Source organism: Podarcis vaucheri (genome assembly GCF_965113315.1).
Source record: "Podarcis vaucheri genome assembly, chromosome: 3".
NCBI classification, from domain to species: domain Eukaryota; kingdom Metazoa; phylum Chordata; class Lepidosauria; order Squamata; family Lacertidae; genus Podarcis; species Podarcis vaucheri.
Window position 1 is genome coordinate 17,608,908 of NC_138761.1, and position 27,733 is coordinate 17,636,640.

The 27,733-nt window shown below is 44.7% G+C and overlaps 1 protein-coding gene across 2 annotated transcripts; it reads left to right on the forward strand.

The window, feature by feature from the left end:
* The first annotated feature begins 11,367 nt into the window (after positions 1 to 11,367).
* GALM (galactose mutarotase) lies at positions 11,368 to 27,498 on the forward strand. 2 transcript variants are annotated; one of them, XR_014218177.1, is made up of 8 exons: positions 11,368 to 11,691; positions 15,783 to 15,937; positions 20,512 to 20,718; positions 22,077 to 22,158; positions 22,818 to 22,959; positions 24,140 to 24,314; positions 24,997 to 25,767; positions 25,807 to 27,498. XR_014218177.1 is itself a non-coding variant. In XM_082217858.1 (7 exons), the coding sequence occupies exons 1-7, from the start codon at positions 11,502 to 11,504 to the stop codon at positions 25,072 to 25,074; spliced, it is 1,029 nt and encodes a 342-aa protein (XP_082073984.1). In that variant the 5' UTR covers positions 11,368 to 11,501; the 3' UTR covers positions 25,075 to 27,498. The 2 variants fall into 2 exon arrangements, 1 of the variants encoding a protein (XP_082073984.1); XM_082217858.1 differs by having other exon boundaries at positions 24,997 to 27,498.
* Positions 27,499 to 27,733: the final 235 nt, after the last annotated feature.

The window sequence follows — 27,733 nt, forward strand, 5'->3', positions numbered from 1 at the left end:
TGCATATGGTTTCCACTTCATTACCCTCCAGTTAGTAAGGAAACCCATGGGCTCATGTGCAACCACACAATTGCTCAAGCGATACCTGCCCAAAAGCCAGATCACAAAGGGGGGGGGGGAGCTAAAGTAACCTTGATAATTACTTGAGACCGCCAAATCTCAAATAGGTATGTATTTGTAAGTATTATATGCTTGCCTATTGTTATCATAGTTCCATTGTCTCAGTTCTTAGCTTAAAAGGTAAAAGTTAAAGGGACCCCTGACCGTTAGGGCCAGTCGCGAACGACTCTAGGGTTGCGGTGCTCATCTCGCTTTACTGGCCGAGGGAGCCGGCGTACGGGTTCCGGGTCATGTGGCCAGCATGACTAAGCTGCTTCTGGCGTAACCAGAGCAGTGCACGGAAACACCGTTTACCTTCCTACCGCAGGGGTACCTATTTATCTACTTGCACTTTGACGTGCTTTCGAACTGCTAGGTTGGCAGGAGCAGGGACCGATCAATGGTCCACAAAACTCCCTGTTCAATCTCACTGGCATCCATCTTCAATATGAGCAATTTCTCATTACTGTGGTCACGGTCAGGTTGATTGCCACATAGATAGAAGCTACACGGTACTGCTGACAGCAACTGCTTTCAAAAATACTGGTTTTTCTATTTTGATTTGACAAGAATCCCTTTTGCATGTTTCATCTCTGATCATCTCTGTCCCAGTGGAGAAGTTATTAATACATCAAAAGGGACGACCAGCTCACACATGAACTTGCACTATGCCAGGCTCTGGATCCAACCTTAAAATGTATTTTTTTAAAAAAAAAGCAATTACTGGCAAGTAACTGGCCCTCCAGCTGTTGCTGAACTTTCAACTCCCAGCAGCCCCAACAAGTATGTCAAATGCCCAGAGATGATTGGAGTTGTAGATCAGCAAACATCTGATCTTTGAGTAGAAGAAGGGCTTTATCAATCAATCAATCAATCAATCAATCAATCAAATGGCATACAATAAGGAAACTTGTCTTTCTTTCTCCTTCCACAGCTAATAGGAGCTTCAGGAAGAGGTAGGTCTGCCATACGTCCATAATTTCCTGAACATAGCTGGGATTTGGCAGTCGGAAACAGTGTCTGGGCAGAAATCACTGAAATGTCCAGATATATCCAGATGTATGGCAGCCCATGTTGGAAGTGTAGATTTTGACAAATTTCCTTTAAAAATAGCTCAAAAACGTCTTTGAGATTTTGCAAGAAAAGCTCAACAACTTAAGAGTCTGGACTTTTACTTTTTGAAATATAGCAAGCCGAGGAGGAGGGAAATTTAAGTCAAAATGGGAGTGGGGAGGAGAGGTTAAAAATCCATTCCCCAGTGCCAGAATTCCAATCTGAAAGAGGAAGGAACTTTTGGAAGATCTAACCACAGATCTGGTTTGGTTTTTTCCTAGCAAATTTCAAACCGCCTCTCTGTATTAACACTTAGCAACTCTGAATCATCAGGGCCTACCTACACATTACTTTAAATACATTGCTTGATGTGAGTGATAACAGGTTTTTTTGTTTAAATCAAGTAGCAGTGAGGGTGATCTGGAACACGACTACAGCACAAGAACAGGGGAGTTTTATCCCTTTCTTCTCCCACCACTATTCTTGGGGGGGGGGGAAATACACCTGGCAGCGATAGCAGGATTCCAGGAAGCATGGGATAAAGAGCTTTGCATCCTCCACAAGCCTTCCTGGAAGTAGAAGGTTGTTTGTTTTTTGCATACACACCATGCATTTAAAGCACACAGCTTCCCCCACCCCTCAAGAATCCTGGGAACTGTAGCTTAGATCCCACAGAGCTGCAATTCCCAGCACCTTTAACAGACTACAGCCACCAAAATTCTTTGGGGGGAAATAGTGTTTTAAATGTCTGGGGTGCATACAGTCTAGCTGCTGACTTCATATTTTGGTGCCCCCCCCAACAAGCTAACTAATATAATAAGAAAAAAACCTGTAAATAGAAAAGCAAATCAGAAAAGGCCCATGCATACAATATTCAATTTATTCTAGTATTTTGCTTGTACATAATTTTTTTTAATTCAGAGAAACTTCTTTTTTTAAAAAAAATACCATCCCTACCTGCAGTTGCAGTGGTAGGTTTTGCGGACTGTGCAGATCAGCTCTATAGTTGTGCACAGGCTTCTTACATTTCAGTTTCTCTGAGTTCTGAAACCTTGAACATATCCATATACTGTAAGGAGAAGGGTAGGAAACAGCATGAACAAGTTTCTTATCATCTTCGATCAGAAGCTGTGCAGTTAAAGCCTTTCTAAAAGGAATCAAAGCAATATATTAGAACATTAAGGATTGGGGCAGTAGTGTAGCAAGGCAGGGGCAAGGGAGCAGGCCATACCCCGGGGGGGGGGGTTGCAGGGTGACATGGGGGGCTGTAGGGCAGCACGGTGGCTGCTGGGTATCAGAGGGCTGCTGAGCAGCTCAACAATTTTGGGTGATCCCCTAAGAAAAAGCTCTGCCCCAGGCGTCGGCAGGGGTTGCTACGCCACTGGTTTGAGGTTTTAGAAAATCAACATAAACCCTTTGCCCCCCCCCCTGCCATATCATAAAGGTGAAGGTAAAGGGTCCAGGTCGTGGCCAACTCTGGGGTTGCAGCGCTCATCTTGCTTTATTGGCCAAGGGAGCCGGCGTACAGCTTCCGGGTCATGTGGCCAGCATGACTAAGCCGCTTCTGGCGAACCAGAGCAGCGCACGGAAACGCCGTTTACCTTCCCACCGGAGCGGTACCTATTTATCTACTTGCACTTTGGCGTGCTTTCGAACTGCTAGATTGGCAGGAGCAGGGACCGAGCAACGGGAGCTCACCCCGTCGTGGGGAATTGAACCGCCAACCTTTTGATCGGCAAGTCCTAGGCTCTGTGGTTTAACCCACAGCGCCACCCATGTCTTGCCATATCATACTGTATATCAATACTTATGCCATACAACATAGATGCTAACCAACAAAATTGCTTTAACTTTCAACTGTAGGTGACAAAACAGAGGACAAGCCAACGAGTAAAGAAGTCTTTTTTTGTTCGATGGATCTTAAACCTCTGCTGCCTTGTGGGACTTCTTTGGGAGAAGAATAGACTAAGGAGTAAATCCAACACAAATCTGGAGTGGAGTCCTTAAGACTGTTGGATGGTGCTTTGTATGCCTCCTTCCAGTAACTCCTGCAGCCAAGCTGGTGTCAAACAGTTTGTGCTTTCCTTTGGACCATATCGGTAACATGGGCATAGCCAGGATTTTTGTTGGGGGGGCAGGCTTTTGTTGGGGGGCAGAACCTCAAATTTGTATTGATTTTGATTTGTTTAGGGGTTGTCCCCCAGCCTACAGAATGTTGTCCCCCAGCCTACAGAAACCTACCGCTCCATAACATATATTGTGCTCTCCCTCGCTACTCTTTTCTAGGATGGTTGGCCACTTCATCCCTCAGTAGCCTTCTAAAAAGAGCAGAAAGAGTATTGCTTAGACTTTCAGCTCCACTGTGTTCTGCTCAGCCATCTTAGACCCCTGATTTGCTGTCTCTGTAGTGCTCTTGACTATTGGAATTGGAAGAAGAAGAAGAAGAAGAAGAAGAAGAAGAAGAAGAGGAGGAGGAGGAGTTGTTTGGATTTGATATCCTGCTTTATCACTACCCTAAGGAGTCTCAAAGTGGCTAACAATCTCCTTTCCCTTCCTCTCTCACAACAAACACTCTGTGAGGTGGGTGAGGCTGAGAGACTTCAAGGAAGTGTGACTAGCCGAAAGTCATCCAGCAGCTGCATGTGGAGGAGCGGGGAAGTGAACCCGGTTCACCAGATTATGAGTCTACCGCTCTTAACCACTACACCACACTGACTCGCCACTGGTGAGTCCACCTATTGCTCAGAAGAAAGCCAAATCACAACCATACCATCACAGGCTGGCAGTAGCCTTTTTTATGGACTCTGACCTTGTAAACAAAAGCTCCCTTCAGAGGCTCTGTTAACTTCCTGCGGTTGCTTTCTTCACAGGATTGCTAAACAGGGGTTGTCAGATATCTGGCAAGTTGCAATATATGGCTGCTGCTGCTATGTTGCTATGTTGGATTCCAGCTAAGGTAAGGCTGACTAGACCAAAACACTACTGCATGCACTGTCTGGGCTAGGGCATGTTCTTCTGATAAGACTACAGTGGTACCTCGGGTTAAGTACTTAATTTGTTCTGGAGGTCTATTCTTAACCTGAAACTGTTCTTAACCTGAAGCACCCCTTTAGCTAATGGGGCCTCCTGCTGCTGCCCTGCCGCCGGAGCACGATTTCTATTCTCATCCTGAAGCAAAGTTCCCAACCTGAAGCACTATTTCTGGGTTAGCAGAGTCTGTAACCTGAAGCATATGTAACCTGAAGCGTATGTAACCTGAGGTACCACTGTATTTGATCAATGAGTGCTGCAGTGGGGCAGGAGAAAACCACAGCCATTTTTCAAAATAAGATACAGTGATCTCCGAGCAGTGTTAGAATCCAAGGGAGCCAGGCACTTACTCAAGGTTCGTCTTTCCTTCAGAAATTAGGCACAGCCGAAACTGTGGTGTCTTTATGATATGTGGCTTTATTTACACACACATACAACCTTAACCTAGGTGGAGGGATTGTAGAGCATTCACGTCCTATGAGGGTCTGGCTTCCCCCTCAAGGGCAGCATTGGAGTCAAAGGACAGCAAAAAGCCATTCTTCATGTCTCTTATTTCCAGTCTGTCATCTCCAGCTCACATGGATTCTTACCCATTCTTCTTCTCGTTGGTAACTAAGGACCTTCTCCAGCCTTTGACATTCAGAGTTGAAACCCTAAACCTGGCCTTTGTCTGCTACCATTGATCTCTGCTCCTCAGAGCAGGGAGAAGGCATCACCCCTCTGTTGGTGGGCAATGTTTGCATTGCCAATTATTCTTAATGGCCCAGTACTCTGCTTTCTTTGTTTCTTGCTCATGGCCCATCTTCTCCCAGGTGACTTCTTGAGCATTGAAAACTAGTTTGGCCTGTCTTTTTGACACTGCCAGGTTAAGTGTCTGGCAGCTTCCTTTAATACTTCAAGCATTGATTTATTCCTAACATTTACTAAATCTACGGATTTAGGGGGATCTGCCCCCTTCCATAAAGGTGATGGCAAACCTAGACAGCATCTTAAAAAGCAGAGACATCACCTTGCCAACAAAGGTCCGTATAGTTAAAGCCATGGTTTTCCCAGTAGTGATGTATGGAAGTGAGGGCTGGACCATAAAGAAGGCTGATCGCCGAAGAATTGATGCTTTTGAATTATGGTGCTGGAGGAGACTCTTGAGAGTCCCATGGACTGCAAGAAGATCAGACCTATCCATTCTTAAGGAAATCAGCCCTGAGTGCTCACTGGAAGGACAGATCGTGAAGCTGAGGCTCCAATACTTTGGCCACCTCATGAGAAGAGAAGACTCCCTGGAAAAGACCCTGATGTTGGGAAAGATTGAGGGCACAAGGAGAAGGGGACGACAGAGGACGAGATGGTGGGACAGTGTTCTCGAAGCTACAAACATGAGTCTGACCAAACTGCGGGAGGCAGTGGAAGACAGGAGTGCCTGGCGTGCTCTGGTCCATGGGGTCACGAAGAGTCGGACACAACTAAACGACTAAACAACAACAACAAGCCCCCTTCCACAAACTCATAACAAGACATAATTCCGGCCAACCACATACCTCAGCTTCCTGCATGGCTTCCTATACTTCTCCCTGAGGGGAATTTATGGGTACTAGATTGCAGAAGTGTCTGCTGTGGTGGGGTGCTGTGGTAACCACCATAAGTAAAGGGAACTGCAATGCAGATGAGAAAGAAAAAGAGAGAAGATGGTCGATTTGGTATCATTTGCTGTGACAGAAAGTTCAGTTAGACCAGAGTTTGGTGATGCAGAGAAGAGGAATCCCACCAGAATTGTGTAGCTTGCAGAGTGCTGGGCTGGAGACGGGTACAGCTAGCCAGAGGTGGGGTGGAGATAGCATTTTGTGAGGGGGGAAAGAAAAGCAGTTGAGAATTTGGTTCCTGGCATTCAGCTGAATAGCCTCTATTAGCCTCTGAGCTGTGTCCGGTGCCAGATTTACGTATAAGCTTAACAAGCTATAGCTTAGGGCCTCACTCTCTTGGGGAGCCCCCCAAAATTTCACTATTAATATACTTTTTATTAAGTGTATTTCAGATCAACAATTGCTTTGATAAAATACATATTTTGTTATGTGCAAATGGCTTTAGATACCTATTAAGTCCATAAATTACCATATAGCATATATTCAACACACAAAAAGTGACAATTTGTTGTTGACAAAGGACAGCTGGACATATAAAGGGCCCCATTACCTTCAGTAGCTTAGGGCCTCATCAAACCTAAATCTGGCCCTGGCTGTGTGTGTAATTCACCCTGAGGAAAATATCTACAGCCAGAGAAGGAAGTCTCTGAGCTGGGAGAAGACTGAAGGATAGTGATTAGAGTCTTTTATGAGTATGCAGACAAATGGGAACTTGGAGGCTGAAGCTGAGAAAGGAGAAGTGGAGTTGTGAGGGGAAACCCTACTTGGGTCTCAGTTCAGTAAAATGGGGATATATATATCTCCTGGTGAGAGGAGGACAATCCCAAACCACTTAGGAGAGGGGTGTGGTGATTCCATTGGTCTGGAATACAGCATTACCTTGGATCTCGAACGCCTTGGCTTCCAAACAAATTGGCTCCCAAACGATCAAAACCCGGAAGTGAGTTTGTGAACGTTCTTTGGAACCCGGACGTCCAACGGGGCTTCCGATTGGCTGCAGGAGCTTCCTGCAGCCAATCAGAAGCCGCACTTTGGTTTTCGAACGTTTTGGAAGTCAAGCAGGCTTCCGGAACGGATTCCGTTTGACTTCCAAGGCACGATTGTACTGACAGAAATTAACATATACTTAAGTTGACTGTTTCTTGAAAGAATTCCATCTCCTGACACATCCTGTGTTTTACCAACTTTGTTGTAAAATAAAAATCTTTTCCCCGTTTAACTTCACTAAGTCTCCTAGTACTAGAGTACTAGTAAGAGGGGGTCACGCCTTATTTGAGACAGGGTGGAGCAAGGCAGACCTCTATAAAGGTCTGCTGGTCAAAACCCAACAGAAATATGTGCAAGTTACAGAAAAAATGTATTGAACTTTTAATCACATGGTGAATAAATATGAGGTCTTGAGTAGGAGAAAAGACAGATGAGCACATTAAGAGGACGACCCAGAGAGCATTTAGGAACTTTGCTTGAAAATCATTTTGCTTGTTTAAAAGTTGGGCCTCTTTGTGATAAACAAATTCTTTAAACATGAAAAATATTGAAACAAAAAAGATGGAAGTGAAATCCCTACCTGACCACCAGTTGACCAGAACTTCCTTAACAATGGTAGGTAAACACTGAGGCAGGCACACTCCCAGGCTACAAAAGTCTTGCAAAATAATCTGCTAATATTTCTACTTAAAGGTAAAGGGACCCCTGACCATTAGGTCCAGTTGTGGCCGACTCGGGGTTTGTGGCGCTCATCTTTCAAGACCAGTGTTATGTGGTCTCAGCAGCTGCTCCCAGTCACCACTCTAGCTGCTGCATTCTGGATTAGTTGTAGTTTCTGGGTCACCTTAAAAGCCCCACAAAGAGTGCATTGCAGTAGTCCAAACGAGAGATAACTAGAGCATGCACCACTCTGGTGAGACAGTCTGCGGGCAGATAGGGTCTCAGCCTGCATACCAGATGGAGCCAGTAAACAGCTGCCCTGGATGCAGAATTGACCTGCGCCTCCACGGACAGCTGCGAGTCCAAAATGACTCCCAGGCTGTGCACCTGGTCCTTCAGGGGGCACAGTTACCCCATTCAGGACCTGCCCACCTCCTGTCCCCCAAAAACAGTACTTCTGTCTTGTCAGGATTCAACCTCAATCTGTTAGCCGCCATCCATCCTCCAACCGCCTCCAGACACTCACACAGGACCTTCACCACCTTCACTGGTTCTGATTTGAAAGAGAGGTAGAGTTGGGTGTCATCTGCAAACTGATGAACACCGAGCCCAAACCCCCTGATGATCTCTCCCAGCGGCTGCATGTAGATGTTGAAAAGCATGGGAGACAGGACAGAACCCTGAGGCACCCCACATGTGAGAGCCCAGGGGTCTGAACACTCACCCCCCCCACTTTCTGAATACGGCCCAGGAGGAAGGAGCGGGACCACTGTATAACAGTGCCCCCAGCTCCCAGCTCCTTTAGACGGTCCAGATGGTTGATGGTATCAAAAGCCGCTGAGAGATCCAGCAGAACTAGGAAACAGCAATTTACATCTCCAACATGGATGTGTGAATCAACTACATATAAGGTTGACTCTTTGATGGGCAAGGTGTTCAGAATGTGTGCTGATTGGCCTGAATTGTTTGGCTGGTTAAGAGTTATTAACAACCCAGTCAACAAAACACTACCAAACTCTTCCTCTACTGTAAAAAAACCAACATATTCCTTTTCTGTCACCAAAAATCCTGCCAGAGTTTAGTCTCAGGCTACATGCGTGTTAGCCACTTAAATTGCAGTGAGGTTTTTCTTCCTCTTCAAGTTACTTTCATATGTTGCTGTTGTTGGTGCAGGGATATATGAATGGAAATATCGGCTGCTAGAACCTTTAAATATGCCCTTACAAGTTCCTTCCAAAGTTTCCTCTTCTCCAGCACAGAAAAAGACCACACATTTGGTAAGTTTACTTACAAACTCTCCAAAGGTCAGATTAATGTGTTTTCTCATACAGCATTCAGAAAAAGTTGCATAGGCAGTAAAACTTAGTTTAGTTCCAAAGTGGTCTTCCAGGACTCACAGCCATGATGGTGTGCACACTAACACAGTAGGGTTAGCTGGAGGCAGAGTCTATTACAAGCTGGGTTGAACTGGGGCTAGAGCAAGGGGAAAGTTGTTATCAAGGCTGGCAAGCTGGTACAGAAAGATGTCAGATTAGAAAGCAGGCAGGTAGGCAGGGAGAGAGACAGTGGAGGAACAGAGAGGATGATCAGAAGAGAAAACAGAGCAAAGCTGGGGAGCTACGTAAGCAAAGCCTGTTGTACAGGCCCAAGGAACACCCCATGTACCCCCTGAATTAACTGAGCACCCCTCCTTCAAAATCAACTTGTCAGATGCACTTTGGGGTCAACTTGTCAGATGCACTATTTGATCTGCCACTTTCTCCCAGAACCCCCACCCCCCAGTTTAGCGTTCAATTGGAAGAAATGGCAACTGGGTTTTCCGTGGACTGCTGTATGTTCCAATTAAGCACTAAAGAGTGGCTTTTCCAGGAGAAAGAGGTGAGCAAAGGCAAAACCACTCAGACCAGTGCCTAGAAAACATGGGCATAGCCAGGGGCATATTTTGGTAATACAGCACTATGTCGTAATTTTGTGCCCCCTTGGTTTGGCACCCTGCAAGGGGAAACCGCCAGCATCGCCATAAATCCAGTGCTGGACAAGCAGAAAGCTGCTCAGACCTGGGACAAGCAGAAAGGTTGGACAAGCCCTCAGTGTTGTCATTTTCTAGAAGGGGCAGGGAATCTCATTTTGACCTGATCTTGAAACGGTTTCCTGGAACAAGTGCAGTAATAATTAATTTCTGGGTACTGCCAAATGCAGCTACAGTTCAGTGCACTTTTTCCATCCCTGATTAGAAAAGAATGTTTTCTGAAAGGTTTCCTTTTTCCTGCCTGATCATGTGAATGAATGAATAACTTTAATATAAACCAAAGTACTGGAACTGCCGGTCCAAGGGCCTCAAAATGAACGGAGTGTATGCCAAATGTTCATTAACACAAATGGAAATTTCCAACGAGAAGAATGTAAAAGTAACTAACTTTGATTTAAACTTTTTATTTATTTAGCAAACTTTTTTGAAAACACAATTTTTTAAAAAAAGCAAAACTGAAATGAAGGGTGTTTTTTAATGTAACAGGCTTAGGACAGCTGAATAACTACATGTTGATAATTCCACACTTTCTTTCTCCATTTAGATTTTCTTCAGAGAGATTTCCTTACAGGGTTTTTATTCACAGGGTTTTGAGAAGAAGAGAGAAAATCGCTCAAAAGGCCCATAATCTGAATCTGGCGTGGAGGGCAATCATTATCCTCTTATAAAGAATAATCATTAAAAACTCCATAGTGTTTGGAATGAATCCTTTATGTTTTGTCCCCTGGTTGCCCTGATTAAACTTATTAAATCTAATTACCGTAAGTGGTCATGACAAAGCAAGTACTCACTTTTGTTTTCTTTTTTACTGTGGTGCCAATAGCCTAAGGGCATGTATACATTAGTGGCTTAAAACACGGCCTCCCCCCTCCACACCTTTTAAGTCTCATGTTACATCGCTGTCCACACACAATTACCTGATTTGCTTTCTTATGCCTGCAATCTCCCCTCCGATTTCTATTCAATGAAACCATCGTCTGCACGGGTGCTGCCATCTGCTGATGTAAAAAAAAATGTATACATGTTGGCTTAAACCTTTTTAATCGGCTGGGAGCTGGTTTTGCAGGAAAGTGCCTCCAAGCCACAGCATTTAACAAGAAACTGCAGGATGCAAGTGGATTGGATCCAACGCCATGGGGGAAGCATTGCTCTTGCATATGTAGACCACTGACCACACCTTCGTGCAACAGCCTCTTAAGAACAAGTTCCAGCATGCAATAACTGTACTGAGAAATGTCGCAATAATTACCGCCTGCAATAATTTCCTCTTGCTGTAGTGTAGCTCAGTGCTTGCTTACATCCTGTGAATTACGGATTCGTAAATTAATTGTCGCCAATGAAAGGCTGCAATCCTTTGCCCAGGAGGAGCTAGTCCCATTTGAGCGCAGTCCGAGTCAACAGGATAGGATCGGCTTCAAATTAGAAATGTTGCAAAGGCGCGTTGACTTAAGTGATGGGTGCACACGTACTCGGAAGCAAACCCTGTGGAGCTCAGTAGAGCTTACTTCTGAGTACTGTAACTGTATAGAAGGGTTCGGCCTGCACTACTAGCCTAAGAAGGCACGCTTACTCGGAAATAAGTGGCACAGGATTCAAGGTGGGTTTGCTCAGGGTCGCGGGTTTGAGACCCAGGTTGGGCAAAAAGATTCCTGCTTTTCAGCGGGTTGGACTGGATGACCCTGCGGTGCCTTCCAACTCTACAATTCTGTGATTCTTTGACAGGGTTGCACCTGCGCATACTTGCGCGGGGAAATGCCCCATTTTGCTCAGAAATCTTGCTCTGCATAAAAAATTCCCCCAGCAACATAACGAGGCAGGTTCTCTCTCTGTGTGTCCTCTTCCGCGTCAGCTGATGGGTACGTGTCACGTGATTCTGATAGTTGGTAAAACCCCTTTAGGCAAAGTCCTTTTTCCCCACAGTGTCTCTCTGATTCTTTCTCATCCGTCTGTGTTGGGTGTCTCTTCCTTTGCAAACAAGCTTCGTGGGAGGGGGCGAGTGGGGAGCAATGACAGAAGTGAAGAGAGAGAAATTTGGGGAATGGCACCTTGGCGGAGGGACTGTGGAAAAATTCCTGCTCAAATCCAGCACGGTAAAAGTGGAAATTATCTCCTTGGGCTGCATAATCACCGCGTTGGAGACTAAAGACAAAGATGGAAAATTCTCAGATATTGTTCTAGGCTTTGATCATTTGGAAGGTGGGTTTGAATTAACTTTCTTGAAACTTTATTCCGCAGAAGAAACCTCGTGGCATAATATGTTTCCATTGCAACCTCTGATTTGTTTTATTGAAACCCACCCAGATTTGGTGGTGCTGTAATATAAGTAGCCCTGTACATCCAAGCTGAAAAATGTTCAAGCTTCATCACTGCATTTTAGTACCATAGTTTTGCAATGGAGCATAAAAGAACAAGTAAAGCTTTTAACTCGCAAATAACTACCCCCCCCCCATGATCTTGAGAACTGTACAGTAGTTTGTTAAAAGTGCTGGGCATTTTAACTCGGGGGGGGGGGCGGACTACAGTTTCTGGGGTTGTTTGCAGAAAGCCATGTGCTTTAAATGTAGGATGCATTACCTGCAAAAAAAAAAAAAAAAGCAGAAGCTGTGAAACAAACAAATGTTAACTCAGAAGTTAAACAGTTCAATGGAGCTTACTTCCAAGCAAGTACAGTGGTACCTCGGGTTACATACGCTTCAGGTTACATACGCTTCAGGTTACACACACCGCTAACTCAGAATTAGTGCTTCAGGTTAAATACTTTGCTTCAGGATAAGAAGAGAAATCGTGCTCCGGAGGCGCGGCAGCAGCAGGAGGCCCCATTAGCTAAAGTGGTGCTTCAGGTTAAGAACAGTTTCAGGTTAAGAACTGACCTCCAGAATGAATTAAGTACTTAACCTGAGATACCACTGTATGTTCATTTGATTGCAGTATTATGAGTGGTGTACACAAAATTCGTTTCCTGATGCTCCCCCTTTTTTGACCTGCAATTTTGTGAGGGTGGGGGGAGGAAGCAGCAGGGAAAAGGGTTGGGAACCACTGTTTCCCCATTCCAGTTTCTCTCCCCCCCCCCCGGAAAAAGAAACACCTGGGTGTTTGCACATCTACAGCTAAACAGATATGCAATATCTTCCATCCCAGGCAAAGTGCCTAGATTATAGGCATATTTCATTTTTTTAAACAAATACGGATAATTATATTTACAGACTTAAGCCTACAGTACTTTTAACAAACAAAGGTTGAAGTCTGGAGTGTATCACATTGCAGCCCACAGGATTAAATGGTGCTTCAACCCTAAAGGAATAAATAAGTCCATTCATGTAGAAAAGTAGAAGGGACTCTGAAGGGATTCAGTCTTGTGTTCTTCCTGACATGCTAACTTTTCTTGTGGAGGGAGCTTTTTGGATAAGTCACCCACTACAACTGAAGTGGTACAGCGCAGTTAGAGGTTGAAATAATTCCTGCTGTTGGTGCCCAACTACTGCACATTTGTTTGCAAAATATGTGCAAAGAGGTGCCTGTGTGTGTAGAATTCTGTGCAACCCTTTGCATATGTTCTGCTGAACAAACAGGCATTGAGGGTGGGGCCAGTAGGGTGTACAGTATGTGGGGCAGAGCCAGTGGGCATGATCCCACTCCTCCTTTGTATCTGCAGGGAATGAATGGAGAAGACTGCTGCATGAACAATTAGGTTGACAGATACACTGGAAGTCAGGCATTTAATGTTGCTGGTCCCATGCTGTGGAACATGCGCCCATCAGAGATTCAGCAGCCAACCTCCATTTTGACATTGAGGGTGCTGAGAACTGTTAGGAGACCCCTGTTTTCCTCCCAGAGATACAGTTCCCAGAGTAGTTTAACAATCAATCTGTCTTCACATGAAGCTCTGGGAATCGTAGCTCTGGGACAGGAATAGGGGGTCTCCTAACCACTCTCAGCATCCTTAACAAGCCACAGCTCCCACAGTTCTTTGGGGGAACCATTAATGTCTGAAGTGCTGTCACGTTGCTTTAAATGTGTTGTTGTGAATGTGGCCTTATCCTAACCTTCCTTTCCAGAATTGCCATGTGAGGATAAAAAAACTTGCAAGTATCCCTGGAGGAAGGGCCAGAGTTTACAATCCGTCTGCCTTTGACTTCCGATTGTCCCTTTAAGCATGTACATAAATCAGAGGTTGAAATTTATTCAGGGATCAGGATAACGGACTGAATAATGAACAGGTTCCCAGGCATGAGAGAATAAAACTGATCTGCAAGTAGACTTCCATCCAGAGAAGTAGAAACATAGCTGTAGAGAAGAGTATGAATATCTATCAGTCGTCCCTGGTTCTCAAGAACTGCCACCATTCCTCCTGCCCCCCTCAGTTACCAATCAGCATTTTTCATGTTCTTCTTCAGAGACCAGATAATCTGAGGGTTGAGTGCCTCCACTGTTACATAACCTTGACTAGCTGCTGCTGAATCCTTTAGATCAGAGGTTTTCAACCCTTTTGAGTCCACGGCTCCCTTAACCAATTGCATTCTTTCTGCGGCACCCCTGTGGGGCTCAGGAGCCCAGTTATGTCACCCCTTGCCTGCAGAGCTGGCAGCCTCTCACCCTTTTTCATACACACTCAGCCTCCTCTCCTCTCCCATCTCCTTGGGAGTCCTCCGGGCAGCTGCTGCTGTCCCTGGTCTCTGAGCTGCCCCCTGACCAGCCCCAGAGGCACTATTCACCTGCAGAGCTTATGGCCAGGGCTGCTGCAATAAACAGCTGTGCAGGCCTTTGGGTAGCAGAGACGCGAGAGGGCATCAGAGGAGGGAGGGAAGGAAAGAGGGACAGAGGCCAGTGTTGCCCGCGGCACCCCTGACCACCAGTCAGCACACCCCAGGGTGCCACGACACACTGGTTGAGAACCACTGCTTTAGACATTAAGTCCGTGGGAAGCTGGGTGCTGAAATAAACACTGATTACGTTTCCTCCAGCAATCCATTCTTTTATAGCTGTTTCTAGATTCTGTGGGCTTGGAGACTGTGTATTGGCTTCTGCAGACCACCCCCCACCCACAGCTGAAATGAAGCAATGCTCCTTTGTTCCTCTTAATCCTACCAATGGGTGGGTGACTTTGCCAGTGTGGTGTAGTGGTTAAGAGCGGTAGTCTCGTAATCTGGTGAACCGGGTTCGCGTCTCTGCTCCTCCACATGCAGCTGCTGGGTGACCTTGGGCTAGTCACACTTCTCTGAAGTCTCTCAGCCCCACTCACCTCACAGAGTGTTTGTTGTGGGGGAGGAAGGGAAAAGAGAATGTTAGCTGCTTTGAGACTCCTTTGGGTAGTGATAAAGCGGGATATCAAATCCAAACTACTCTTCTTCTTCTTCTTCGTTAATTAGTCTTTATGCTCAGTTTTGTTTCTGTTCAGTTGTTCCACGATCTGTAGAGCAGAGCTTTCAGTCAGTTTTTTTATCCCCACACAATGCTGCATAGATCACTACTGATTCCTTTTTCTCTCCCCCGCCCCCATGAAATAGTCATACAGTCACAGTGTACAGTCATACCTTGGGTTACAGACGCTTCAGGTTGCGCGTTTTTGGGTTGCACACCGTGCTGAACCCGGAAGTACCAGAACAGGTTACTTCTGGGTTTCGGCGCATGTGCTGAAGCACTAAATCACGCTTTGCGCATGCGCAGAAGCGCAACCCGTGCAGACGCGGCGCTGCAGGTTGCGAATGTGCCTCCAGCACCTGAGCTTCCACTGTGTGGCTGTCATCTGTTGTCAAGCAAGCCAGGGTAGAAAGCTCCCTCAAGAGGGGACACCCTGATCTTCCTGCAGGAGACCTATCAGCAATAGAACCCCAAATTCAGGCTGTTAAAAGGCACAAGGCTTGGGGAGCAATCATATGCACCCTGAGTGCAACTAAACTCTCCCCACTTCTTCCCAGCAACTGAGTTCCAGAGGCATGCCACCTGCAGCAGTGTGGAACTTAGCCGGCATGACCACACAACCTCACAGACTTCCAGTTCTTACTAATTTTAATGAAGATGGGAGGAGCTGTGTTAAATACGGCTGTGTTTCTTCCATTGGAGTGAATGGATATGATATGCCTTCACATGGAAGTGTTTGGGAGCCTATCCAAGCCCCTCCTTTCCTATCCTTTCCTAAGGGATTACTCAATGGAGGAAGCTTTGGTCAGGGGTACAGTTAACTGTCCCTCCTTTAAAAATAGCAGAGAATGAAATCTCTAGCTAGCTTCCAATGTTGAGCATTGAAATGTATTGACCTTATAAATCTAACACGTTCTTTTATTGGCCAGGGTACACCAACAAGCACCCCTACTTTGGAGCTGTCGTTGGACGAGTTGCTAACAGAATTGCCAGAGGGAAATTTACAGTGGAAGGAGTCGAGTATCAATTAGCCATCAACAACGGACCCAACAGTCTGCATGGAGGAAAGAAAGGTTTCGATAAGGTAAATGTGCTTGCGCTCAAGTGAATAACAATGGCAGTACAGTGGAACCTCGGTTCCTGAACGCCTCCCATGTCGTACGTTTTGGAATGTTTTTTGGAACCCGAACATGTGACATGGCTTCCGCTGAGTGCAAGAAGCTCTTGCACCAATCGGAAGCCGTGAATCGGTTTTTGAACATTTTGGAAGCCAAACGGGCTTCCGAAACAGATTTCATTCAAGAACCAAGGTTCCACTGTATTTACTATGAGGGCATGGTGACATATTCAGGTAAGGTGAGAACATTAAGTTGCTGGATAAAAACAAAGGGCCACCTAGACTGGCATTCTCTTCTCTCAGTGGCCAACCAGAGACTGGCGCCGTGGTGCAAAGCTCCCTCCGGCACCCCTCCCCCCCATTTCCCAGAGTTTTTTAGGGAGGGTGGCACTGCCGGCGGGGCTGGAGGAGGCGGGCAGTGACTGGAGGGCAGCTCCTCCAGCGGGGGAGAGGCAGAAGCTGGCCGTGGCAGACGGAGGCTCCAGGCGCGGCGCTGCTTCAGCGCGGCATTGCGGAGGTGGGCGAGGGCAGCAAGCTGATGCCAGGAGGTGCCGCGTCCAGCCTCCGCCTCTTCCCTCGCACCCTCCAGAACTTGGCGCCCCGGCGCCCCGCACCACTAGCCTCTATGGGTAAGACGCCCCTGACCAGAGACTTCTGAGAAGTTCACTTCAGCATGCAGACACTTCTGTGAACTCCCAATTCTTTCCTTTCTTCCTCTGAAGCCAGGCTTGGACCTTTCTCAGAGTCTTCTTGAAAAGGGAAGACTCGGAGAAAGGATCCTCCTTTACTGATGTTAAAAGACTGCTGTGATCGTAACCAGAATGGAAGAGGGAAAGAGTGACTCCCAAAGAAAGGCAAAACTGGGCAAGTTATAGCACACTTTTGTGCTGCGATGGGGAACCTGTGACCCTCCAGATGTTGTTGAACTCCAACTCCCATCAGCCCCAGGCCAGCACAACCAATGGTCAGGCAGAGAATCAGAGTTGGAAGGGACCACTAGCATGATGGGAGCAGTTAGTAGTCTAACAATATCTCCAGGGCCACAGATTCCTCATTCATCTTCTAGTGTAAATAGCAGGATTAGTGTACAAAATAGTCATTATATCCGCACAGAAAAATACTTACAGAGAAGTAATGAAATCAACATGTGAGTTTTTCTGTTTGACCTATTTGAGGCTGGATGTCTTGTCTGCGGTAACTATTTCCTGTGTAATTTGAGACTATTCTGATGAGGAGACCCAGCATTTGCCTGAGTTCTGCAGGAAGCAAAGCTATAGATATAGATATGCTTCTAAACTCGGTGGTGGTTTTAGCTTTTTATAGAACTATGGCTGGCTAACATAAGGATCCACCCAATTTGTTTGCATGCATACTGATGACGGCGATCATATCTCTTTGCTGTTTCCAGGCACAGGTTTTGCTTCCTTCTTCACACTTGGTTTGGTTGCTTGATTATCTTTGCTTGTTTTATTTATTCCAGTTCCAGTCAAAGCTTTCTGATCTTTTAAAACAGATATGAGTATCATTAATTTGGGGTGTTAGGGGAGGGGTAGTACCTCTGGTGGCCTCAAGTCCTTGGTGAGTTAAGGACTTCCCCTGCATGCAAAGACAGGCTCTGGCGGACTGAGCGGATGAGACCAAGAGTAGGCTCAGCGGTCAAGAAGACTGTTTCTGCACAAGCTGTAGAACAGGGCTCAGCAAACGTACCACGCCTCGGGCCAGTGTCTCCAGTGCTGACCACGCGGCGGGCCAGAGGACGGGGAGCACGTGCCCATACGCGTGCGGACACGCTATTTTCGGCGCACATCTGGGTCGGAAATAGCTTGTGCGCATGTGCATGGGCCTCCTCCGACCCGGATGTGCACCGGAAATAATGTTTGCGCATGTGCAAATAACGCCTGCGCATGTGCACAAGCTATTTCCAGTGCTCCTCCGAGCCAGAAGCACAGCGCTGGTAAGAGTGGGCGGCGGCAGTGGGCGGCGGGGGTCGCTGCAGGCCAGATAAACGAGTCCCTCGGGCCTTATTTGGCCCGCGGGCCTTAGTTTGGGGACCCCTGCTGTAGAGGGAACTGAGGAGCAGATGGGGCTCATCCACCTGGGAAGGTAGCCCATCTAGGAGAAGGAAAACTCTGATCTCTGGGAGAACAGGCTAAGGAGCAAACCCTACACAAATCCAGCGGGTAGTCCCTAAGACAGTTGGATGGCACCTTGTACGCCTCTTTTGGCCAACTCCTGCAGCCAAGCTGGTGCCAGACCTATTGCTCTGCTTCCCTTGGGGCCACATCAGTGCAGCTGAGGGGGGGGGTATTGTTGTGTGCTGCTAACGGAACGGTTTGGTTCCCCCCCCCAACAGAGGCACACTCCATTGTCTCTCAAGACAGTTGGATGCCAGCAACAAAAATAATTAATTTGGGCTGGCGTATGTCCCATGGACTGCAAGAAGATCAAACCTCTCCATTCTGAAGGAAATCAGCCCTGAGTGCTCACTGGAAGGACAGATCCTGAAGCTGAGGCTCCAATACTTTGGCCACCTCATGAGAAGAGAAGACTCACTGGAAAAGACCCTGATGCTGGGAAAGATGGAGGGCACAAAGAGAAGGGGATGGCAGAGGACGAGATGGTTGGACAGTGTTCTCGAAGCTACAAATATGAGTCTGACCAAACTGCGGGAGGCAGTGGAAGACAGGAGTGCCTGGTGTGCTCTGGTCCATGGGGTCACGAAGAGTCAGACACGACTAAACGACTAAACAACAACAAACAACATGTCCGATATAATGGGATTTCAAAGGTGGAATTGACGTCGGGGGGAATTTCCAAAAGGTGGCACTTTGTCTTGGATCTTCAATCAAAAACTCATGTTTTTGTAAAAAAAAAAGAAAAAGAAAAGTTCAACAACATTCTGGTTTTCTAAAATAGAGCTCAACCATTATGGTGATTTCCTTTTTTAAAAAAGCTCAGCTGTCCTGGTTTTTTGAAATATGACAACCCTAAATGAAAACAGATTGCCTAATGAAAGTATATAACTTAGGAATCTGCCTTACACTGAGACAGATAACTGGTCCCCCTAACTCAATACTGTTGACACTGACTGGGAGTGGCTCTCCAGGGTTTCAGACAAGACTCCTTGAGATGCCAGGAGATCGAACCTGCAGCCTTCTATGTGCAGGGCAGATGTTCTACCACTGAGCTGCCATCCTTCCTTTTAAGAACAAACTTAAGAATAGATCTTTGGCTGATTCAGTACATGAACACATTTTCCCAATCATTTTCTCCCACCTGTGCTACCCATCTCTGATGGATACCAACTGGCCAGAATTACAACCTTACCCAGTTAAATGGGTTTGAGCTGTGAAGATCCATTATGCCAACTGTGCTGTAGTGTTACCTTATTTTTGTGGCTTGCTCTGTGTCGGCATCATGGTGGAACAGTTAGATTTTTGTCATAGACTGCCCATTCATGCCTCCAGTTAACCAGCACAGGAAACACATGCTTTTGTTTGGAATAATCCTTTCCCAGGTGCTGAGGCTTAAGAAATTTTACAGCAGCCTTCAACAACCTGGTGTACACTAGCTGCTTTGGGCTATAAAAGGTAAAGGAACCCCTGACCATTAGGTCCAGTCGTGGCCGACTCTGGGGTTGCAGCGCTCATCTCACTTTATTGGCTGAAGGAGCCGGCGTACAGCTTCCAGGTCATGTGGCCAGCATGACTAAGCCACTTCTGACGAACCAGAGCAGCGCACGGAAATGCTGTTTACCTTCCCGCCGGAGCGGTACCTATTTATCTACTTGCACTTTGATGTGCTTTCGAACTGCTAGGTTAGCAGGAGCAGGGACCGAGCAACGGGAGCTCACCCCGTCACGGGGATTTGAACCGCCGACCTTCTGATCGGCAAGCCCTAGGCTCTGTGGTTTAACCCACAGTGCCATCTGCGTCCCTACGTTGGCCTATAATCCTTATCATATGCTGGCTGGAGGTGTTGAGAGTTGTAGTCCAAAACATATGGAAGGCACAAGTTTGAGGAAGGCTGTTTTGTGTATGAATCACCGTCTCTCACCAAGCTTACTATATAGTGTGTATTACATGTGTGTATATCTTCCTATAGACATAAAAATGTAAGGCTATCATCATGCTGCAGTCCCAATGGCAGCATGACAACGGAACAGCAGGCAAGCAAGCAGACAACATGGGTGACCAGTTGCCCAGGTGAGCTGTTTAACAGAGGGAGGGTGGGAAGCACTTCAAAGTTCATTTAAATCAGTGTTTCCTCAGCTTGGGTCTCCAGCTGTTTTTGGACTATAGCTCCCATCATCCATAGCTAGCAAGACCACAGTGGTCAGGGATGATGGGAATTGTAGTCCAAAAACAGCTGAAGACCCAAACTTGGGAAACACCGATTTAAATATTTTGAATCCTGGAAGTGATCCATGGTTGTCATGTGTAATCTTTTGGCACACATACTCATCCAGGTACATCAGTCTAGTAGCTGGACTCTAGCCAATGTGATTTAAAAAAAATACCATTAATGAAATTGTATTGCAGGCCATCTGGGAACCTGAAGTGCTGCCAGATGGCGTACGGTTTTTCAGAGTAAGTCCAGATGGTGAAGAGGGATATCCTGGTGAGCTGAAAGTCTGGGTGACGTATACTCTCAAGGATGGGGAGCTAACAATCAGCTACAGAGCTCAAAGCAGTAAGACCACGCCAGTCAATCTGACAAACCATGCGTACTTCAATCTTGCAGGCCAGGTAAGGCAGCTCTGTTTGGCTCTTCCATTCTGGAACATCCTATAGAACAGGATTTGGGGGGAACCTTTGTTCCTGCAGATGATGTTGGACTACAACTCCCATAATCCCCGCTAATTGGTCATGCTTCCTGGGGGCTGATGGGAATTGGAGCCCAGTGACATCTGGAGCCCCACACGTTTCCACTTCTGCCACAAAAGTGTCCATAGGGTTATTAGTTATTTTCTTGCCTGATATAATCCCTTCTTGCCAAGTCGGTTGTACTTCGCTAAGTAATGGAACAGAGTGCAAGGCTTCAGTCCCCTGAACTTGAACAACGGGGAGGAATGTTTGGGAGAAGGCACCCCATTATTTATTTTATTTAAGACCGTTTCAGTACTTCTTAATTTAGGGCATGTCATTTTAGGGGGCGAAACTTAATTTTTGTAAATTTATTCAGCGAGGGGTCTTAAAAATATGCTATTGTGTGTGAAGAATTAAAATCTGCTTTTATTGTTGTGTTTGTACAACATTTAGCTGGGTAAATCTATGTTTGGTGAAGAAGCACATAAACTGCTTTCGGAAAATCAAAGAATTTTAATTTTAGGTTCTGAGTTGTCAGGTAATGTTAAGTAATAAATAATAATTATAATATAACTGCAAGTACATGGCAGTCATTTTTAATGATCGCTATGCAATTTCACACACATTTTACTTAGCAAGCAAAACTGAATTATATTAATTTAACCAAAATATCTTTGAAGCCCCATGTCATGTTACAGCTTTTTAGCATCCCTCATTTTTGGAATATCTCAGCAGTGCATGGCAGCTATGATACTTTACATTTTACACTGCTCAGCCTTTAGTGAGCATTCATTCTGATTTGTTTGTGTGTTGTTTACACATCTTCCCATTTATCCCATTCCATTTTGCAATGCATTTCCTTGACATTGTCAAAATCACAAATTTTGTTTTAAAAAAATAAAAGGGGATTTGTTGCACTAGGGGAAACAGAAGATTTTAATCCACTTTAAATGCACAAACCTAAACTTCCACTACATACTTGAATCCTACAAAATATGGAGAGTTTGGAGCACTCAGAATGTCTGCTCCAAATTCCAGGCAGCCATACCTTTCCCCAGGATACTCCATTGCTTCCTCCCCCATGTATATGCTTCTTGTGAGTCTGGGTTGTTACTGTTGGGAGACCAAATGCCGGAACAATTGATCTTGGTCTTCATTGACATTTGGCCTCGATTCAGTAAAGTGATTATTGTGATTCGGAGGTACCTACAGCTCTGTGTTTACAACAAAGGTGGCGTAAAATTCCGTCTTTCTATTTTCTGATATAACAGAGGTTTTTCCCTCTCTTCATATTTCAGGGATCCCCCAATATGTACGACCATGAATTTACTATACAGGCAGATTCTTACCTGCCAGTGGATGAAACCCAGATCCCCACAGGTTGGTTGATTTTTAAGATGAATGCTGTTGAATCTACAGATGTTATCTAGGGAGCTGTCGTGGCCAACTGTGCAGAACTGGCCTCAGTGTAGGGTGCTAGCCCTGAGTTCAAATCTGTGGTCAATCAACTTGCTTTTCTAAAACTGGAACAATGCCATAAAAACACAAGGTGGGTGGTCACTGTGAAAACAGGACTCTGAATTATATGGGCCGCTAGCCTAACCCAGCAGAGCACTGCTTATGTTCTTAGATGGAGGTTAAATCTTAATTTGACATTGAAAGGGGGGAAGTTTACTTAGGGAAACACAGAACATGGCATGTGACACTCAAAGCTGTCCAATCCCCACCCATGATATCTACTGCCTAAGGCAGCTGCCTCACTCTGCCTAATGGTAGGACAGTGGTTCAGGATTGGCATTTGGAGAGCTACAGGCTCCCCATACTTGGTTTAAGTGGGAAAGGTGGCAATGTCCTTTCAGACCACCTGTGGTTTGGGAATCCCACACTAAATTGTTCTGTGTGTGGTTTGTTTGCTGTGGTGGACTTTTTGGTGTTTCCAGATGTCCGTCTTGGTTCTGTCCACATTTTTAAGAGTTGCTGTGGAAGGTTGCTAAATGTGTGTAGTTTCTTTGCCTCTTTCTTTGCCCTTTCTCCATTAGGAGAAATTGCTTCAGTGCAGGATACAGGTTTTGATCTGAGAAAGCCAGTGGAGTTTGGAAAACACCTGCAGACATTTCAGCTCGGAGGATTTGACCACAATTTTTGCCTGAAGCAGACAAAAGAAACATGCTTCTGTGCGAGGTACAGGTTTGGTTTGTCACCTTTGTTTGACAGCATATTGACCAAAACATTGTGTTTCATGCTCTTCCTTCTCCCAGTTTATTTAAAAGTATTTATACACTGCTGTTCATAAAATATATCATAGGGCTTTACAGATTTAAAATAAAGCAATAAAAACATCGAAACATTTAATTAAAACCATACCCCACAAAAGAAAAGGCAACAAAATCACTGTAAAACATGGAAAGCAGTCCTGTTTCAGTTTCCAAAGGTCAACTGGGATAACTTCACCAATTAGCAGAAAGCAGGCAGATACCTGATATGACCCTCCATAGCATTTGGGCTGCTACAGAAAATGCTCTGGTCTTGTTTAAGGTTGATTTTAATATATAGTATAGATTGCTTGTGTAATTGATTTACATACTTGCAAATTGCTTAGAAGCCTATTTTGGCAACAAACAGTAAATAAATTAATAAATGACAAGGATTGCAAGTATAGACATCCATGGATGTGATTTAGACAAATCAATTACATAATTAAAATGATGTCCTCCAAGTTCCATTCTGTAAGAAGACCAAAAGTGTACAATGTGGAGGAAAGTGCGTGATTTATATAATTTACACTTCCATACCTTCCCACCCGAGATTTGGGGGAAGTGTTAACAGTAAGCTACAGTATTTTGCTTTGAACCATGCTCAGGTTTTCACAGATCTCTTGCGAATTTCACTTGTGGAAGGCTGGTATTGCAGGATGCTCTTAATCCACCTTGTGAACTGTGATAACACATAAGTAACTTGAGCCAGCACAGCTAGTGAGCTTTGGCAACATGATGCTCACCCTGCTTGGACCCACTGAAGTGGCTAAATGTGACTTTCGATATGGCACGGATGTGATCCAAAGCCACAGTCTGTTCTCTCTGGCTACAACTTGATCAGGGAGATAAGTATTTTGTTGCCTCTTGGAATTATCATGTGATGCATTATCATGTATTTATGGAAAGAGAGACAGCTAAAAGGCAAATGCATCTTAGGATGTGACCAAGTGACTTCTTTTAAAATTTGCACAGCCCCTTCCTTGCACCCAAGTGCTGTTTCCCATGCATCTATCTATTATTAAGAGCTGCTGGCTACCACTACACATAACTAAATGCAGAGTACCAAAAGCCTACAAATTTAATTAACAGATACTTTCTTTTTACAGAGCCCACCATCCCCCTAGTGGCAGAATGATAGAGGTTTATACAACTCAGCCCGGGATTCAATTTTACACTGGGAATTTCTTAGATGGCACTCTAAAGGGAAAAGGAGGCTGTGTATATCCCAAGCATTCTGGCTTCTGCCTGGAAACACAGAACTGGCCAAATGCCGTGAACCAGGTACATTCTTAAGTTTTATATGACCACGGGGCCACACAGAATAGAAGCTACACAAAACTGCCTTAGGGCTCAGCTTCAATGGTTTATTGCAGATTTCATTTTGAGGATGCTCAGAAGAACATAGAAACCAGTAATGGGTGGATCTGCATAAGCACTGAAATCACATGGTACAGCTATTCTGTGATTATCTCATTTCTGACTGCAGGTAGATCACATTTTGCTGCGCAGAGCAAGGCTGCTTTCCTGTGCATAGGAAGGTTTTTTTTAGATCAATAAAAAAAACATTAAAGTAGGTGATCCCCTGCCACTCTAAAATGGCACAGCTCCTTTGCAATTTCCCTGCATTCTCAAGACTTAACAGTGCATTCCTAGGGATAACTGCTCACAGTATAAGTTTACTGTTACGTATGTACATGACTGCAAGCTCAAAACACCAAAAGTTGATTAGTCAAATGTGAACCAATTCAAGAATACTATGTATGTGTGTAGAAAGCTTGTGGTTACATGCCAAAGGTAGATCAGGTTCTGCTAGTATATATGAATGATTTGCAGTAGATTGGCAAGGATTTGACTCCCAATTTTGTAATGGTTTGTTCTAAATGCAATAAAACAAAACCCTAGATGCAAGCAATTTTTCTTCTATAAGTGCACAAATGTTGAGTTTTATTTTTTATTCTTACAGCCTAATTTCCCGGATAGCCTGCTGCACCCAGGAGAGGAATACAAGACCACAACTTGCTTCAAGTTCTCTGTAGCTTAAGCAAAGACCAAGATTTTTTTGTAGCAATCTGTAACAAGGTAGTTTTCAAAGATTCTAGACTGTTCGTTTTAGGATCAAATGTGTCTTCATGTACTCAAGAAGTCTACTTGACACCATCCTGCATAGACTTAAGATTTTATACAGGCAACCTTCTTTCTCTCTCACCGCCCCCTTGAGAGCTTACTGGTTCAAAGGCAGGTAGAAATAAAAGAAATAAATCATGTTAAAATGTAAATTCACTTCAAGATACTATTGCTAAGGATGTTGGCACAGTTCTTCTCCACCCCAATTTCTTAGCAATGGTAAAGGTATTACATTTGCATTGGGTCTAAAATAGACTAAATGCAAGAGCTGTGAAGAGTTGTTTAAAAGCTTGGATTGGTTTGGAATTCAGTAATGTTGCAAGGATTAATGAGAATGCAAATGAAGTGCTTTGAATCATTAACAAATAGTCAAGTGGCAATGGGAAAAGAATGTTAACTGCTGTTCAGTACAGACAACATGTCCTTTCTGGATTCTCTATTTCACCACAGGACAAACAGCAGTGGCTACTGAACATATTGTCCTGTGAGCTGTACTGAAGATCCTACTCCCATTTTCTTCTGCATACCTAAAAGTATCTCTAAACATGCCTATATTGCTGGTTTCTCAGTAGCCATTTGTGATGCTAAATAGGCTTAATTCAGTACCTACGTTTGCTGTATGTATGTTGGCAGGGTGCTTCCCATTAAGCTTCCAGGTAACTGATGGGAAACCCATCAGCCAGCAAGGCTGTTACCTCTTTTCTACATGCATGGTACTATTTTGGCTACATAAAAACTGGAGACTTACTATATACAGGTGGGGCCCTGCTATAAAATGCTGTGCTGTAGATTCCTGGCACGCACCTGAAAGGGGGGGGGGCAACTCCCTGCTCTAATGCAAGTCTGTCCAAACTCTTCTATGTGCAAACTTTTTAAACATTTCAAAGTGAAACCAGTGTGCATTAAGCTTCTGCATCTAATGGAGTGCTTGATTTGGCATGGGAAGAATCAACTTTAGTAGACTGACCTTTGCTGCAACATAAAGAGGTATGGGGGATTTTTGAACAGGAATCCAGACCCAAGCCTCATCTGTGACCTACAGTATTAATAGATGACATTGCATGACGGCTGCATGCTATTCCCAGCACAACCATCTTTGTGTAGTTCTCAGTACAACTGAATGTGGAACAGCCAGCTATCTCACCTTTGGCCCAACCCCTAATGAACATCACTGACGGGCTTTTGATAAATCATAGCCTGTCATAATCCACTCTCACCCACAGCCCTTTCTATACACATAAAGGGACAAAGGTGATTTGTTTTGTTTTGTTTTTTAAGTTAAGAGCACTAAACAGGAAGTGTCAGAAAGGGCCTTATCTATTGTTATGTCTCCCCCACTACAAAACATCTGCGCTCCTGTCCAAACTCTGAGAAAGTATTTTGTTGTGGCATTGAGAATACAGATTTCTCTGTCAACTGCTGCTTGCCTTTTGGCTGAAAATAAAAACAAGCATTTTGGCTTGCCAGGTAGAACCATTCTTCCCGCTGCTCCCTGTGTTCTCCTGACCCTCGAGGGGGGACTCACTCTTTCAGGCCTGCCCTTGCAGAGCTCCTGCTGGTGGGTCAGGTTAGCTGAATATACCCATTGTATTGTATTCAACTTAGTCCTATTCAGAGGATCATTAATTTCAGAGTTTACTAAGTAAGTCCTGCCTCATGAGTTTACTCAGAGTAGGAAAATTTACTAGAAAATGGGCTGTATTTAAGGATGGTGTTTGGTACTGCACTAGACAACCAACATTTTTAATTGATCTTATAAACTTTGCCCACCTTAATTTTTAGACAATTATTATTCCAAAATTCTAAACTCAGTGAAAATAGTATGTAACAAACTATCTTCTGTGCAGGAAATATTCAGACAACCAATTCAAGGTTAGTAGAGTATACATCACTGAAACAATCTAAATTAGCAAGATTATACAGATATTTTTTTGTAAAATAGCTTACGGTAATGCAAAATTGAGATCACAAGGATTGCCAATTGTGAAAGTGAGCATGCAACTTTCTTGATTAGAAAATGTTAAGCATTTTTATTTATCAGAAACAGCATATTCATTTAGTATCATAAATATAGCCATGTCAAGACAGTTTAAAACAAAAACTGAAGTTACTTTCATCTAACTAATGGGTATTGTTTCAGCCCTTTGTCACTCAAGTCCCATCTATGTATTCTGTCATAGAAGTTAAGCAGATGTTACTCTCTGTTCAACCTCAGGTTTAGTATGTTATATTTAGCCATGAATTTTAGATTAGAAGCTAACTTATGCAATACTGGCATTGCAGTTAAGCAGCAGGCATTTCCAGATGAGACATGTATGTTTGATAAAGGTGTAAGATTGAAGTTTGTTTTCAGCATCTTCCTTTGCCATTTTTATTCTGCTCAATTACAGCTAAATGTTGCCCTGCTAAGGAAGCTAAAATGCAATTTATGCTGTCAGTGATGATAAACAGTCCTCAAACTAGCTTCCTGTTTTCATTAAGGGAGAAAGAATGAGTGAACTGAGTAAGTGAACCAGGGAGCCTAGCAGTATGAGATAGAAACTACTTTCACAAGATCAGATTCTGCTTTGAATCAG